General features: G+C 32.9%; 3 protein-coding genes across 3 annotated transcripts; all 3 read right to left on the bottom strand.

The window, feature by feature from the left end:
- On the bottom strand, nucleotides 790–4198 carry LOC105170043 (uncharacterized protein At5g41620). Its single transcript, XM_011090633.2, has 4 exons — nucleotides 3927–4198; nucleotides 3076–3539; nucleotides 2829–2948; nucleotides 790–2273 (listed from the first exon to the last, which is right to left on the bottom strand). The coding sequence occupies exons 2-4, from the start codon at nucleotides 3520–3522 to the stop codon at nucleotides 945–947; spliced, it is 1896 nt and encodes a 631-aa protein (XP_011088935.1). The 5' UTR covers nucleotides 3523–3539; nucleotides 3927–4198; the 3' UTR covers nucleotides 790–944.
- On the bottom strand, nucleotides 7676–8855 carry LOC105170042 (photosystem I subunit O). Its single transcript, XM_011090632.2, has 4 exons — nucleotides 8642–8855; nucleotides 8355–8427; nucleotides 8036–8215; nucleotides 7676–7958 (listed from the first exon to the last, which is right to left on the bottom strand). The coding sequence occupies exons 1-4, from the start codon at nucleotides 8739–8741 to the stop codon at nucleotides 7868–7870; spliced, it is 444 nt and encodes a 147-aa protein (XP_011088934.1). The 5' UTR covers nucleotides 8742–8855; the 3' UTR covers nucleotides 7676–7867.
- Nucleotides 12254–13270, bottom strand: LOC105170233 (F-box protein At2g27310). Its single transcript, XM_011090905.1, has one exon. The coding sequence runs from the start codon at nucleotides 13268–13270 to the stop codon at nucleotides 12254–12256; it is 1017 nt and encodes a 338-aa protein (XP_011089207.1).

The following is a 15108-nucleotide window of genomic DNA, read 5'->3' as shown; positions in this document are numbered from 1 at the left end:
TCATCCTGAATCTGATAAAATGAAGAGCTTGAGCAGCTTTTAAGTATTAGAATTAGTTCTCCCTAGTTAGATGCGTGGACAAATTCATGGGATTTCGATCAAAACGGACAATGGATGTTGAATTATTGTTTTTGCTTATTGTGATCTGGATCATCGGTAACAAATCCAGAAAAGATAAGTTTAAGTATATAAACTCTTAGAATTAGATTTCTTGTTTGTTTAAGTTAAGATAATTGAAATGATTAAGCAGATAGAAAAGAATATTTAGTATTATTTGGTGGATGAGATTCTGACACTTGAATAGTAAGACGACTTCTATTCACTTTGACTTAAACAAGAGAGCGAGAAAGGATGTTGGGAAAGTTTTTCGTATTTGAAGTTGAAGAATGATGTGAGTTAACAATTTCAAATTCACAATTCATGTTGTGCTTACAGACTTTGGAGCTAAGGATTTAACAAAATCCTGTAGCTAAGAAGCTCAGAGAAGAATGTGGAAAAGCTTTTGGGGAGTGAGGAGCAATCCCTTTCACACTAATTAAAGCTGACATAATTCAGGTGTATTATGACACTTAAATGAAATGGGACCAGCAAAAATTAGTTCATGTACCAGATTATCAGAACATTACATGGTTAGAGCATTCAACTATGGGACATCAACATCAGTTCTCCACAAACAAGTCAACTCTTACTGAAAATATGGCCCCAGAAATTCAACACTGAGTCTCTCTGATTTCCCTTCTTTTGGAGAAGTGAATCAAGAACAAAAGCTGTGAATATCACAAAAATAAATAAAATAAATTATAACACTTTCATTGCCAGCAGAATGTACCATAATTTTATACACTTTAACTTTATGTAAACTATGAAAAACAAAATTCTGTTTACACTCTTCGACTCTAGCAACCAGAAAGAGTTGCTCCTTACCGAGATAAGGCGTAAATTTGCTAACCGTGGCATACCAACCCATTAGGATCCTTTGAGGAAAGGATCGGTTGGTCGACGTTTTGGCTGGGAGTGGCCAAGTCTTGAGACGACACCATTCTTGAACCGGAGACAATGTGGTCCCTGAGATCTTTGATCATGTTGTATCGCTCGAGTTCGTCCTCGACGTCCTGCTTCCAAGGCTGTGATGCAAATTCAAACAGTCCTCTCCTGTCAAACACATCTAGATTTTCTTGTTTATTGTTTGTGAATTCCCATCCTATTCCATCAGAAATGGTTGGTTTTGTTGTTTTCTCTTGAAAGGGCTTTCTCCCTTTACTCTTATCAACTGAATTCTTCTTTGTTTCATTCTTGATAGCATCACTCCATTGAAAGCTCTTGCTAATATCATCCACTGTTAGTTCGATTGAATGGAGGTCGCTCTCAGCTGAATCATCGTCGTCTTCCTCCTCGCCCTCCTCTTCTTTATTTGGTGCTACGACATCTTCTTTATCTTTGTCTTGGTACTGGCAGGAGCCTGGCAACGTTTCCCTCAAATATTTCTCAAGCTCCTTAATTTTGTCATAGCTTGGGGAGCCATCTGCTTGTTCTTCACCTGTCTTGGACTTCAAATAGGCCTCGAGTTCATTCCTCAGATTGTCAACAAGTGCATTTTTCTCCTCAAATTGATACTTTGCTTCCAAGAGCTTCATCTGTACTCTTTCCTCACGTAATACATCGGCCAATTGAAGCATTTCGCGCTCTTTTTCCACCTCTTCTCGGACTTTTGCAGATTGCTTCTTCAGCTCCTCCACCTCAGCCCGATCTTCGCCTATGCCTCTAGCCAACTCGTCACATACTTGCTCTAATATTTGTCGTGCCCTCTTTTCGCTCTCAAGATCTTTCGCTTGCTTCGACAGGGATGCCTTTGTCTCCGCTAACTCTCTCCCCAGCTTCTTGTTCAGTCTCTCAGTCTGTCGCCTCAGCTTCTTCTCTGTCTCGAGCTCTCCAGCTATAGATGTGATGGCGCTGCGAATCCTGTCTTGTTCTTTTAACTTCCACACCATCTTTTCCTCCTCAAACTGTTTCAACAGAACTTCAATCTCACTCCGGCTTGCCTTTTGTTCTTGGATTAGTTTACAGACATGGATACACGCCCGATCAAGCTCAAATTTCAGGGCTGAGAAAAGGGACAAGCTTGTGGAGTTCTGATCTTCAAGATGGCATATACGACTCATTACTTTGAGCAGTTCTTTGGAAGTTACAAGGCCATTGTATACATCCTTAAGACGATTCTTTGTTCCAATTATATGTCTGCATGGACTCCGGGCAGGATTTTGTGTCTGATCAACCTGCATATACTATGTTAATTAACAGTACAGCTTCTTGAGAACATCATTTTCCAGAAAGAAGAAAAAGTCGATAGGAAGAAGACGGAATCTTGTGGGGGATTTTATGCATCTAATGCGTCAACAATCACACGACAAGTGAAAACGTCGAAAGTATTTAGTGATATATGTAAGGAGACAACCATATGACATGTTGGCTTTTGTGGTGGCCATAGAAAACCAAGCCCATGTTCTCTGTTCCATCCTAGAAATGTAGGATTTTGTCCATTTCTTAGCAACAGTAGCTCCAACAGTAATAACGCATTAAAATCAATAGAAACACATTTAATTCAGGAAAAAGAATTTGAAACTGTTTATCAAGCTAGATACTAAAAATCAAGAAAACGACTTCTAAACGTTAAAAATGTAGCTTTCTGCTTGTGTAAACAATCAAATGCTTGATTTCATCTAACTCTGAAATTGGACTGTCTTTTGAGACATATGTGTCAAAGAAAGAAAAAAAATCTGAACCAACTAACAGAAGTTTCATGCTTTAAATCGTTAATCATAAATAATTACCTCCACCATGCAATTATGGAGAGACTTGGCCCCTCCAAGATCACAATTAACCTGCAGAAGTTTTTGAGAACCTGCTGATGCTCTCCTTCTATGGCTGCCAACTTTAGGTGGATCCATTCTCTGCAAATTGCAAACCGAAGAGCACAAAAGAAACATCAATACAATCTTCAGAATTTAATCCTAGCATCTACATATCTCATTGATATGACTTGAGAAGCCAATTATGTCCAAGTAATTACAACCCCACCTCAGAAACAGGACTATGAAACAGATCAGACAAAGCAAGAACCATTGATCCCAATTTCGACGACTGCAAACTCCTTTCTTTCCTAACAACTCCCATTTCATCCTCCAAACTCTCCCTTTTCCCTCTTGGTGAAGGCCAACCATCAATCTCCCACAGAGTGGCAGCCAGTTTCCGGGCTGACACCGACAACTCTTTGGCCCTTTCACCACCTTTTGCAGCCAGATACTTGAATACCTTATCATTTTCCAGTGATGGTGACTTTGAACCCATCATTTTCCACATTGGCACCGGAGTGGTTGATCCCACTCTTTTCCCCACCAAAAAAGCGCGCTTTAAACGGTAATTCTGCACTAATGATGATGAAGATGATGAGGAACAACCCCTCTTCCTCACTTTGCATTTCCTCCCTCCAATTTTCACATCCACATTCAAGTTTTGCCTTGGCATTCTCCACAACTACAAACCTATGTTTTTAGTACACTAAACGTTATTCTACAGTACAGGTATTCAATTGTAAAAGAGTACTAGGATGCTATATATATATATATATATATATATTTCAAGAATCAACTGTTTAGCAGTATATATATATACACACATATGTGGGTGACAGCCAAGATTCACCCACAAAGCAAATCCCAAGAATCACTCCAATCAAAAAAATCTTGAAGTTTAAACAGATCTAAAGCCAAAAATGAGCTCATACTAGTACCAACTTTGATTGATCAACCCCCTCTTTTGAAACTGATCTTTTTGCTGGAGAATAACTGTCAAAGATTGTTCTAAAATGCTTTTTAAGCAGTCAAAAAAGAAGGGTTTAAACACTACTGGGAAGATTTGAAGGTACGTACCCGTTATTTAATTTTGGTGTGTCTTTTTGGAGTGGGGGAGATGATATTGATATTGATGGCATGCAAATTTGAGCCCTTTGTAAAGTTGGGCCGTGATTTCAAACTTCCAGAGAGGGAAAAGAAAAGAGAAACATGTGATTGTGAGAGAGTAGTTGGAAATGAGGCAACTGTCAAAGCTTCATCTTCAAGAGAGAGAGAGAGAGAGAGAAAGAAAGAGTTTTCAACAAGTGAATCTGCTAGCCTTTTACATGGAAAAGGGAAAGTATGAGAGTGAGGGTGAGAGAGAGAGAGAAATGGGAGTTATGGCTTGCAAAGAGAAGAGTTTTCAACAAGTGAATCTGCTAGCCTTTTACATGGAAAAGGGAAAGTATGAGAGTGAGGGTGAGAGAGAGAGAGAAATGGGAGTTATGGCTTGTGATATAAAGAGAAGAAGACGACGTGGCATACACGTGAGCATTGAGCACCATAGGATACCTGTATCACCGCCACACCCGATTTACCCACTCCCATTCCATTGCCTCTTTCCATTATTCAACTTGAGGGTAATTAGTCATCCTCCCACACAATTTTCGCCACTATATAAAAAAAAAATTGGTATGAGATGATAAAAGAAAAAATTATTAAAATAAATAAATTATAATAATTATGAAAAAATAAAGTAAGAGAAAAATGTGAGGTAGTGGATAGTTAAACCAAAATAAATAATTATAAAATTATTAAAAAAATACTAAAATTACTAATCTGATCAAATATTTTTAAAAAAAGAAAAAAATAAAATAATAGGTAAATCAAGACAATCTAAAATTGATACAATCAAAGAGTTTTCTTTTATAATAGTATAAATAATCACAATATTGTAATGTGTGATGGAATATTTTTACTAAAACACCATATAATAAAAAAAATTAAAAGTATATCAACACTAAAACTTTATGTTATATTCATACATTGTAATATTATCATTATTCAATATTTGATATCTAATTCATAGAAAACAATTTGGTACATGAAAATAAATACTTAATCTGCATGCATTGATTATTCCGGTTCAAAAAATTTTCTTTTCTTTTATGATCAATTACCTTTTTCTGTATTGTAAAATTAATTAATAATATATATATATATGTGAAGTGTAAAATATGTTGATCATTTGTAATGTACGTATATTACAATCATAGAATTATTTATAATGTACGTATATTACAATCATAGAATTATTTACAATGTACGTATATTACAATCATAAATTATTTGCAATGTACGTATATTACAATTATAGAATTATTTGTAATGTACGTATATTGCAAGTAGTAGTTAGAAACACATAATTCACCTACATACTAATAAACAAATAGTGTTGCATTTCCAAATTGTTTGCATTGTGATATGTAAAAAATGCATAGTTGCAAACTTTGACTACTTACCTTCTCTGCATTTACACTTGCTTGCTTCCCCCATGTTTTATGCACAGATCAATACCCCACAAATTTTGCTATTCAACCCCTCTATTCTTTCCAATTATCAATTTAATATTCTTTTTTTTTATTTGTTTATTGGTTTGTTCAAAATTCAAATTAACCTTTGCTTGCTACCAAAATTGGAAAGAATTCCATCCCTATGTCTTGTTGAGTGGACTCTTTACTTAGGGTTCAAGATTTAAAATTATGAAAGCAAAGGGATATGAAACTTGCCAAGACTTATGCCTACCTTTGTGCATATATTTAGCTCATTCTGATTTATTTATTATTCAATGCATCTAAATCCCTTTAAACATAATTAATGTTGTCATTATAAAGTATATGTACTATTTATATTGAATAAACATAGACGAAAAAAAATACTTTTTAATTATAAAGTCCTCACAAAGAAATATAAAAAAAAATGAAATAATTTAGGGTCTTTGGTTGATATTTTTATTATAGAGGACCGTAACATATGACACGGCCTTTCTTAATCGACGATGCATTTTAATAAAAGAATACTAAAGGAACGAGGGGGTGAAAATGAGAAATTTTGAAAGAAGAGGGGGGTTGTATGAAAATAAATAGGGTGGGGCACAATAATTGCAGACTACAATAATTAAGTTTAAATGGCAGAAAGAAAAGTAGGGGGAAACTGAAGGTGAGGATGGGGTGGGGGTGGGGGCCCATCAACGGCTGAAAAAAGAGGAAATGCCACGGATTTGTAGGGTTATTTTATTTTCAGAATTAGGGAATCAGAAATTTCCATAAAACACCCACATACTGATAATAATTTGGGGCCCTATCACATGCCCCCTGCCCACATGACTACCCCACCCCACATATCTATATCAATTCCTTTTTCATTTTTTATGATAATTTTTGGAAAAGAATATTCACCAGAAAAATATTAAATGACATATATTAAGTCAAATTAATATCATATGAATCTTACTGTTAATGTGCTGATATCACATGTTCCATGTAAGAATTTTAACTTTTTCAAATATATATATATATATATATAAATTTTTGTTGCACGATTTATAATATGTTGATTGATTTAAAATTATCGATATATTTTTTAAAAAAATATGATCCATTAATTATAGATTAGGAAAATTAAGAACCAGTATTGATCCTCCTATTAATCAAGAATCATTGTCCTTTATCTCGTTCATATCCCAATAAGTATAATTTTTTTAAAAAAAAAATCGAAATATCCCTAATAATATATATATATATATATAATTAATAATTAAATTTATTTATTTTGGTTGGAGCACATGATGAAGGGTGTGAGTCTTGGTTGACCAAGTGACATGTTAGCGAGTTTGTCATCATGTTTGTGGTCATAGATTGATCATGTATATGTATATTTATTAATTTAAGCAAATAGGGAATTAATTGGAGTGGGTTAATTAGGACCAATTTGGCATTGAATAGCTCATTAAAACGTGCCTCAATTATTGAACATATCATTTGAACTATTAAACAAGGGGGATTTGGTATTTGTTCTAATTAATTAATGCTTTGATTATTTTATTTGGTTAAACATGCTCAAATCAAGCAAAATATTGGCCTATTTTCATTCATTAAAAATTTAAAAATTGCATCAAGCTTGTATTTTTCTTAGTGTAAATAATGTATACGTATTTTTATTGAAAATGGTAGTTTCTAATTAATTAGTAGCTGATATGATACGATGATTATTGTGATCTTTTATTTTATTTTTTTACCTAAACAAAAATGAAATATGTACTTATTAATTGTATGAATACTAATGATGTGTTTATTAATTAATATGTTTTACTTTTTGAGGATAACAATTCCTTAATTTTATTCACTTACATACATACACTTTAAACTTGAAAGCTGAAAGTGAAAGGTAATGTGGATATCTTACTGAGCCCCAATCGCCAATATTCGTTAATGGGCTAATTTTGGGCTTACAGACGAATTTGGGCCGTATTGGGCACACAGTTGGGCTAATTTTGGCAAAATTCTTTAATATTGAGCATTTTAACATTTTTCTTTGAAAACAAGAGAAAAGAAATTGCTGATGCATGATGTTTAAATACAATTATTGTCATACATGTATGGTGAGCTCCATATGAGTTTCTTTAGTGGTTTTAATTATTAATGCGCTTTTTGTTTTTAATAGAAATATTTAAATAGTTTTAATTTGAATCCAAATAAAATTCAATATTAATCGTAAATTATTTGGGGACAGTTCTCACATCAACATATATAGAATCAAACACATAACTTTCTGAAAAGAAGCAGGCATTGGCATGTAAACTTTGCGCTGGTTATTATATTTTGGCCATTATACTTAACAACACAAACAACAAGTAATGTAAAATGCGTGCACAATATATACCAATAAATTACTAGGATGAAAAATGATTCTCAAAAGTAATATATTATGATACATAATGAACACGCAGAATTAACATCAAAGTCATCCATCCATCCATCTTAGAAGTAATCCTCAGTCCTTCCCTTAAACCCAATCTGCCCAAATGTGAGGGTGAGGAACAATCCCAAGTGCCAGCAAACCAACCACAACCTGACAATTTTATTATGCAAACAATTAAATTAAATTAAATTATAATTAATTGGAAAAGGTAATTGGTTAGCAGTTACCAGAATGGGGAAGTGAGGGCAGGTCCAGTGGGGAAGTGGGCGAGCTCAGTGCCGATGCTCGAGAAGAAGAGGCCAGTCAAGCTGTTGCCGTTGATGGCTGGAATGCTTGATGGTGCAATCCACCCGATGAGACCAAACCCAATCACATTCAGGTCCCTTCGCAGCCAGTCTCTCTCGAAGCTTCATTCATATCATATCACATCATATATAATTGTAAATTTTCATAATTGGAGTTTAATTTCATCAACAAAATTACATTTACGTCTATATATATAGTAAATAGTGGTCATGATTTTGTATATGTGTATATATATGTTACCATGTGAATTTTCCTCCTGAGGCTTGTGCTACTCTTAGAGGGTTCCTCGTAGTCACCGGAGATTTTAAGAATCCTAAACCAAAATTAAACAACATTTTAACAATATTTATGTATAATTGACGTTTAAGTGCATGATACATGTACAGAAACAACAACCTAGTATGTAGCAAAAGAATTACAATTTTTCAAAAAAATACTAAACAATCACAACTATTCATGTACATATTTGTTATTTCAACAATTATCCTGAAATGGGACAAAACTGCAACATGAGTATATATAGGTACCTGAAGAAAGGTTTAGAGGTTTGTTTGGGGAATTAGAGAAGGTTGAAGTGCCCAATCCCACAACATGAGTTGTAGCCATAGCAGCAGCAGCAGCAGACATTTTTGTGGGTTTGGTGAATTAGAATGAGATGAGTATAATGTGAGATGTTGTGAGTTTAAGGGAAGAAAGTGGTGGGGTGGGATTTGAGTATTGGGATATTTGATCAGCAAATCTAAATCTGTGGTGATTGGGGGAGTGTTGAGATTGGACATTGGAGTGTGGAAGAATGATGTTTTGCCATGTGGATTTAAGTGGATAATATGCCGGTCTTGGTGCTGCCTTAGGATATATATATACAACTATACATTGCATGACTCAGCAGCAGGTGCTGCTGTTTTTGTCCCCATTTACTTTTATCCAATTATATATATATGATAATAAGTTATTTATATATATATATATATATAGAATTTTTATTTTTTTGATTAAGTACTGTCTCTACAAGTATATAAAAAGAACTATGGTATGATATGAAGATAAAAAAACATTTAATGAATAGAAATAATTATGATGTGAGGGGATGAAAAAAAAAAAAGAGTTTTTGAGAAGAAAAAATATATAGTAAGGTGAGAGGGAAAAAAAATTAGTTGTAGATTTTTAAAAAATATGAAAGTTTGTAAATATATATATATATATATATGAAAAAGTAAGGTGAGAGAAAAATATGGAGTAATGGGTGCAAAAAAAAAATTATAATTGTGTGTAATAAGGTGTGAGGAAAACGTTGAGTAGTGCATGAGAAAAAAATATATACAATTGAATTTTTTTTAAAAAAATATTAAAATTACTATTGAGACTAATTTTTTTTAAGAGAAGAAGTAAAATAATGTATATATTTGATTATTTAAAAATTAGTACAATAAATTTTTTTGTTCATAATAATATAATTTAATCAATGATAACTGCAATTTCACTTATTCATTATGTGGTTTATTTGAGATGAGATGGACTTCATAGATTAGAATTTTTAAAAAAGAAAAATTAATTTGATTCAAGTAATTAATCGCATGACATCTTGTACTATTTACTACGTCATGTCATGGCACGGCACGGACAGAGTTATATGTATACGTATATTTGTGAATCATTTCACTTAAATTTACATTATTTTTATATTTTTGAATTTGAATTTTTGTTTTTGGGCTGATGGGAAAGGCCTATCCGACAACTTAATAAACAAATACTTGTTTCAAAATGGGCCTGGGCCCATGTACTTGCATACACTTCCAGCATATATGACTTAAACAATATCCTATTTCTCCTACCTAGTCTTTATTGTTTTTTTTTTTTTTTTTAAACAGTAATTATATAATTACATCAATACATTAAGAAACCTGAGTCTTAACCTAGGTTGGGATATAATTGCTCACTCTATATTGATTCAGATGTAATATAGACATCAGAATTCTTGCAATTTCTACTAATCCTTTAGCAACAAAACACTTCTTTTTTTTTTTTTTTTGGTGTTTGCATAAAAATCACAAAAAAAAAGAATAAAAATTAAGGGTCCCACTAAGAATAGGAATGGGAAAAAAAAATTAAAAAAAATGGTGATGGAAAAAGATAGTTGGGAAAGAATCCCACATGGTGAGTGGTGACATCAATAGACCCAATATGTGGATTTTGTGGATCAATTTTCCAGATATTTCCATATTTTTGAACCAAAATTTTCAGATTTTCTGCTCAAAACTAAATTTCATTTTATAAAACCTATTTATCTATACTATTGTATATATAAATGTATATATATATATGCCCATATACACTCACAAATTATATATAGTTAGTGATGTCATCACACTAACTTAAGTTTTTTCTTTTTTGAAATGTGATTAATTATTGGTTTGTATACTTTATTTATATATAAAAAATATTTATTATATGCATGTAGAGATTGCATGCTCCGGTCAAAAGAAACCATCATTTGGAATCTGTAAATAACATTTTTTAATGTATTAAGCGACCATTTTTACCTAAAAGTTTAAATCATTAAAGAACGGAACATTTAATGTTAAATATCCTAATACAACCCCTCATGTGCTAACCCTGCACATGAATCTTTCTTTTGATAAATGGGTGGGAATAATTTTTTATTTGGCCTGATTCTGATACCATGTTAAAAGACTATCTTATTTAAAATTTAAATTATTAAAGAGGATAATATTATTTAATATCTCAACAATTACATACACAGTTATATTATAAATATGAATCAATATATTAATTACCAATACTATTTGATTATAATTTATAATACATTTACAATTATTATAAATAAAATAGATAAAGAAATAAACTATATTAATACGGTTCAAACCCGGCATGCAAGTTGTTATGGTCATGTAATTAATTTGGTGACTAAATTAAGGTTCATTAGGTTTCTTGAGGTGGGCATTGCCGTCCTTCTGTTTGAACATTTATGGAGTGACAAAACAATCGCCTAACATTTATTAATCACATTACTAGTGTGCCATACACTCAAATCTATATTTTTAAAAATTAATTTTTATTTTCAAAGTTGTACTCTAATTAACAAAGTAAAAAATATTAAAAATAAAAAATAAAAAAGTTATAAGGAGTTAAAAATTAATAGAAAATGAACAAAGTGGGCAATTTGGTAATAAAAACTAAAAATAATCACATAAGATATGCAAAGAATGCTCTACCTTAATACGCGACTGTTCGCTTTTTCTTTTAAGTATACACCAATTACGATAAGTATATTATACTTAATTGTATTAATTTAGATTCAATCAAATTTTATTTGAATTAAAATCTCTCATACGTCCAGATCACTAAGTATGTATTAAACAGACTGAACAGACAACTGAACAACTTTAATTCTTAAATAAGTTAAATGTACGCACAATCACGTCCCTTTATTATTAATTAAATCTTGTACTTACCAGAGAAATTGAAACATAAAAATCAAGAGCCCCTTCTGCCAAATTTGGGATGATACATTTTTAAAAAAGTAAAAAATAAATAGTTTTGACTTCATTGATCATCATTGTAGATAAAGATATATACATTAAAAGAATTTGGATAATTTCAATACCGATCATCTCAAATTTGGGAAGATCCAACGGACATACTTATGTCACACTCGTCTTTCACAAAATTAGAAAAACATGAGAATAACGATCAATGTTATAATTATTTCTTGAAATGGTAACAAATTTTTTTCTTTGACATGAAGTATTGTTTGATTTGAACTATATATACTTAATGTCTAAAGAACGAGTCCATCAACAAACCCAATTGAAATATAAAATCAAAATCATCTTTTATAACAAATTATGAATTTACAATCTTACCAAAAGGTGTAACCACAGTCCCACTCCTTACCTATGGAAAGAATATACTATGAATACCAAGGATATTATATCTTGATCCAAATCCAGCTTTAGACAGATAATGGGTTCGTTTTCAAGCTTATACATACTATCTACAAACACCCCATCAATCGAAAAACCTATTTATATGCAAGTTTTTGAGAATATCAAAGTATCACCCCTAAACTTTTAACTACCTACATTTAACTGTACTAACTGTAACTATTCACTAACTCATCATCTCCACATGAAAAATATCCAAATTGCAAAGAAAATCAATATTCCGGCGGATATACACACCATGTCCAAACCCTTCTCTCTCCTCTGCTTTCTCTCTCTACACCCTGCCTTCACCCTCAAGAACATCTCGTATATCTCTGTCTCCTTTTCGCCGTCACTTCGCCGCCGCTGCCCCTCCATCGCCGCCCCCAAAATTTCCACACTCTCCTTTCCACCCACAATCTTCCCTTCCATCTCCTCTACATACATGCTTACCTCTCTCACCCGCACTTCCCCGCCGTCTTCCTTCCCCCCGCAGGTTACCACCACCGCGCACTGGACCAGTCCCCCGCCGCCGTCCCCCATCACTGTGGCGTACCGCACCTGTATGTCATCTGTCAGCCAGTGCCGACGAACCTCCACCGCCTTCCGGCTCGCCAGATTAACCGCCCGTCTCTTGTCGGGGTCGATCAGAATCCAGCTAACTCTCAGGCGTTCCTCGGCGCGTGCCATGAGCGTGCGGTCGTCGGGTTTCAACGGCGTCGGCACCGTTTCTTTCGGGTCTAAAAGCTCCAGCCTGAACGGCGTATTCAGAAACCAGGCCGAGAGCGTCTCTGTTACCAGGACTTTGGAGTATATTAGCTTGTCTTCGTAGTAAATATCCACCGCCGAGATTAATTTAACCGTATCTGGCAGACGACGCTGATGAGTTTCCCGACGGAACTGGTGGTGGCGGAGGGCGGGAAAGGCGTCGGAGTAGAAAGAGCGGTGGGCGGAGGGGAAGGCGGAGATGGCGTCGCGGACACGGGGGTCGGTGGTGGAGGGCCAGGTGGAGTTGCAAATGTCCTTCCAGAGGCAATCGTCGTTGCATAAAGAGAGTAATTGAGGGGAAGCGCAGGTGGTGGAGGCGAGAGTGGGGCCGTCGAGCCTGTTGAGGATATGGGATTGAATAATGTCAGGATGGATGGCGGTGATGATGGTGGTGGTGCCTCCGCCCTGACCAGCGGCGGAGCTGGTGGTAGAAGAAGACGACATGGATATACAACGTTGTGGATTGGGCAGGCAAAAAAGTGTCCGAATGAGTGAGTAGTAATAAGGAAGACAGGGATTTTATAGCAGTTTACAACTTGACTTTGACATTTCTCCTGTCCAATGTTGGAGTTCTACGCTACGCCAACTATGTAATTTTTAATTAGATTTTTATTAAAAAAAATGAACACATTATATAATTCACTACTTCAACATATTATTAATTAATATAATTAGTTCATCATAATAAATGATAATTAAAGATACTATTCAAGTAAATAAATTATTATTATTATGTTATGGAGCATAATTAATATTGTGATTCCGCCAATTTCTTTCTTTTCAATATTAACGGCCATCAATCAAAATATTGTTTGACTAAATTTATTTAAAAAAGTATTTAATGCATCTTTTTTTAGTGATATCAGCATTTTTTTGTATAAAAATATCTGGAAAGCAAACGGCAATTTAAGAGATTACTATATATAGTGTTTTTCTTTTTTAAATCATATATATATATATAGAATTTGTATATTTTGATTATCCTTTAAAAAAGATTAATTTATTGGTATTTGTTTTTTTATTTTGCTTTATTCATTTATTATTACATAATGTCATGATAAAAATAATTTTGAGGCCTCAATTATGTAAAGGAAGGTAATTAAAGTGTTGTGGGGCTCTTTCTGTTTATATTCAAATTATAAACCCAACTTCTGTTAAAAAAATAAAAAATAAATCATATTCCAAAATTTAATCATTAAGAAAAATATTTATTTAGTTAAATCTCGTTTGGAGATATGATTATCCCCAACAATACATAAGGAATATTAATTAATTAGCTATAGATCAGTACCATAAAATAGGTGATATATTAATTATTACATAAATTAAATTACTTCGAGCTTGATTTATTAAATATAATTAATAAGTAAAATATGAACATAATTTTTTCGATAAACCCTTGAAAGATGGATCCGATCATTGAAAGAACAATATGATATGTTCGCAAGTCAATTTACCTCAACTTGGTGAAAAACTACTCATCATTCAACTTAAATTCAATTAATAGTCTTCCCAATCTCAAATATATTCGGAATTTTTTTTTTATTATTTTTACCGTTCGATGAAAAATTAAAACATTATTGACTACTAATATATTCAACTCGATTCGATTTATTTAAAATCCTCTACCCACAATAAAAGTTCTTCCTTCAACATATTTGAAAAATACTATATTGTTATTACTATGTATGCCATTTATTAAGTTTTGAGGTCCTAGAGTAACTATTTTAGTTGATAAAATGTTGAGTTTCTACAAATACTCTTGTTTTAATTATTTTTTTTTCTTTTCACAAATAACTATTTTTTAATCAATATTGATGAATTATTAAATTAAATAAATATAGTAAAATTTAAAATGTTTCACAACACACACATACACCGTTTGAGAGTGGTTACGCCCTAATTGCTGCAATTAGTGTCAAAGAGTTTTCTTGAACTAAAAGTGATGAATTATTATTAATTAAAATAAATTGATTACAATCATTTTTGTCAGATATTAATATCTAATCAAAATCGTTACAACAATTATACTCTAATAAATAAAATCTGAATAAACTAACTCTATTCAACACCTACTATTACTTTAGAAATAACACACCTATTATTCAACGAATACAACAATTCACGCATAAGACTAAGTTGAATCATGAAATCTCAATTTCATCTCGTAAAAGAGTTGAAATCAGAAAAGGGCATGCAGTGCACAAAGAAGAGTCAAAATTGGGCGACGGCAGACAGCGTAAGCTTTGTAGCTGACATTTAATTTGAGATTGCAACTAGCT

Source organism: Sesamum indicum, linkage group LG9, assembly GCF_000512975.1.
Source record: "Sesamum indicum cultivar Zhongzhi No. 13 linkage group LG9, S_indicum_v1.0, whole genome shotgun sequence".
Lineage (NCBI taxonomy): Eukaryota > Viridiplantae > Streptophyta > Magnoliopsida > Lamiales > Pedaliaceae > Sesamum > Sesamum indicum.
The sequence above is the reverse complement of the archived record's forward strand: the minus strand, read 5'-3'. Positions and strand labels throughout refer to the sequence as shown.

Coding starts and splice junctions, on each gene's coding strand:
- LOC105170043 (XM_011090633.2), bottom strand. CDS start 3,522: ATGCCAAGGCAAAACTTGAATGTGGATGTGAAAATTGGAGGGAGGAAA. Junction 2,949..3,075: donor TTCATAGTCCTGTTTCTGAG/GTGGGGTTGTAA, acceptor TGCAATTTGCAG/AGAATGGATCCACCTAAAGT. Junction 2,274..2,828: donor TCCATAATTGCATGGTGGAG/GTAATTATTTAT, acceptor TAGTATATGCAG/GTTGATCAGACACAAAATCC.
- LOC105170042 (XM_011090632.2), bottom strand. CDS start 8,741: ATGTCTGCTGCTGCTGCTGCTATGGCTACAACTCATGTTGTGGGATTG. Junction 8,216..8,354: donor TCAGGAGGAAAATTCACATG/GTAACATATATA, acceptor ATATGAATGAAG/CTTCGAGAGAGACTGGCTGC. Junction 7,959..8,035: donor GCCCTCACTTCCCCATTCTG/GTAACTGCTAAC, acceptor TAAAATTGTCAG/GTTGTGGTTGGTTTGCTGGC.
- LOC105170233 (XM_011090905.1), bottom strand. CDS start 13,270: ATGTCGTCTTCTTCTACCACCAGCTCCGCCGCTGGTCAGGGCGGAGGC.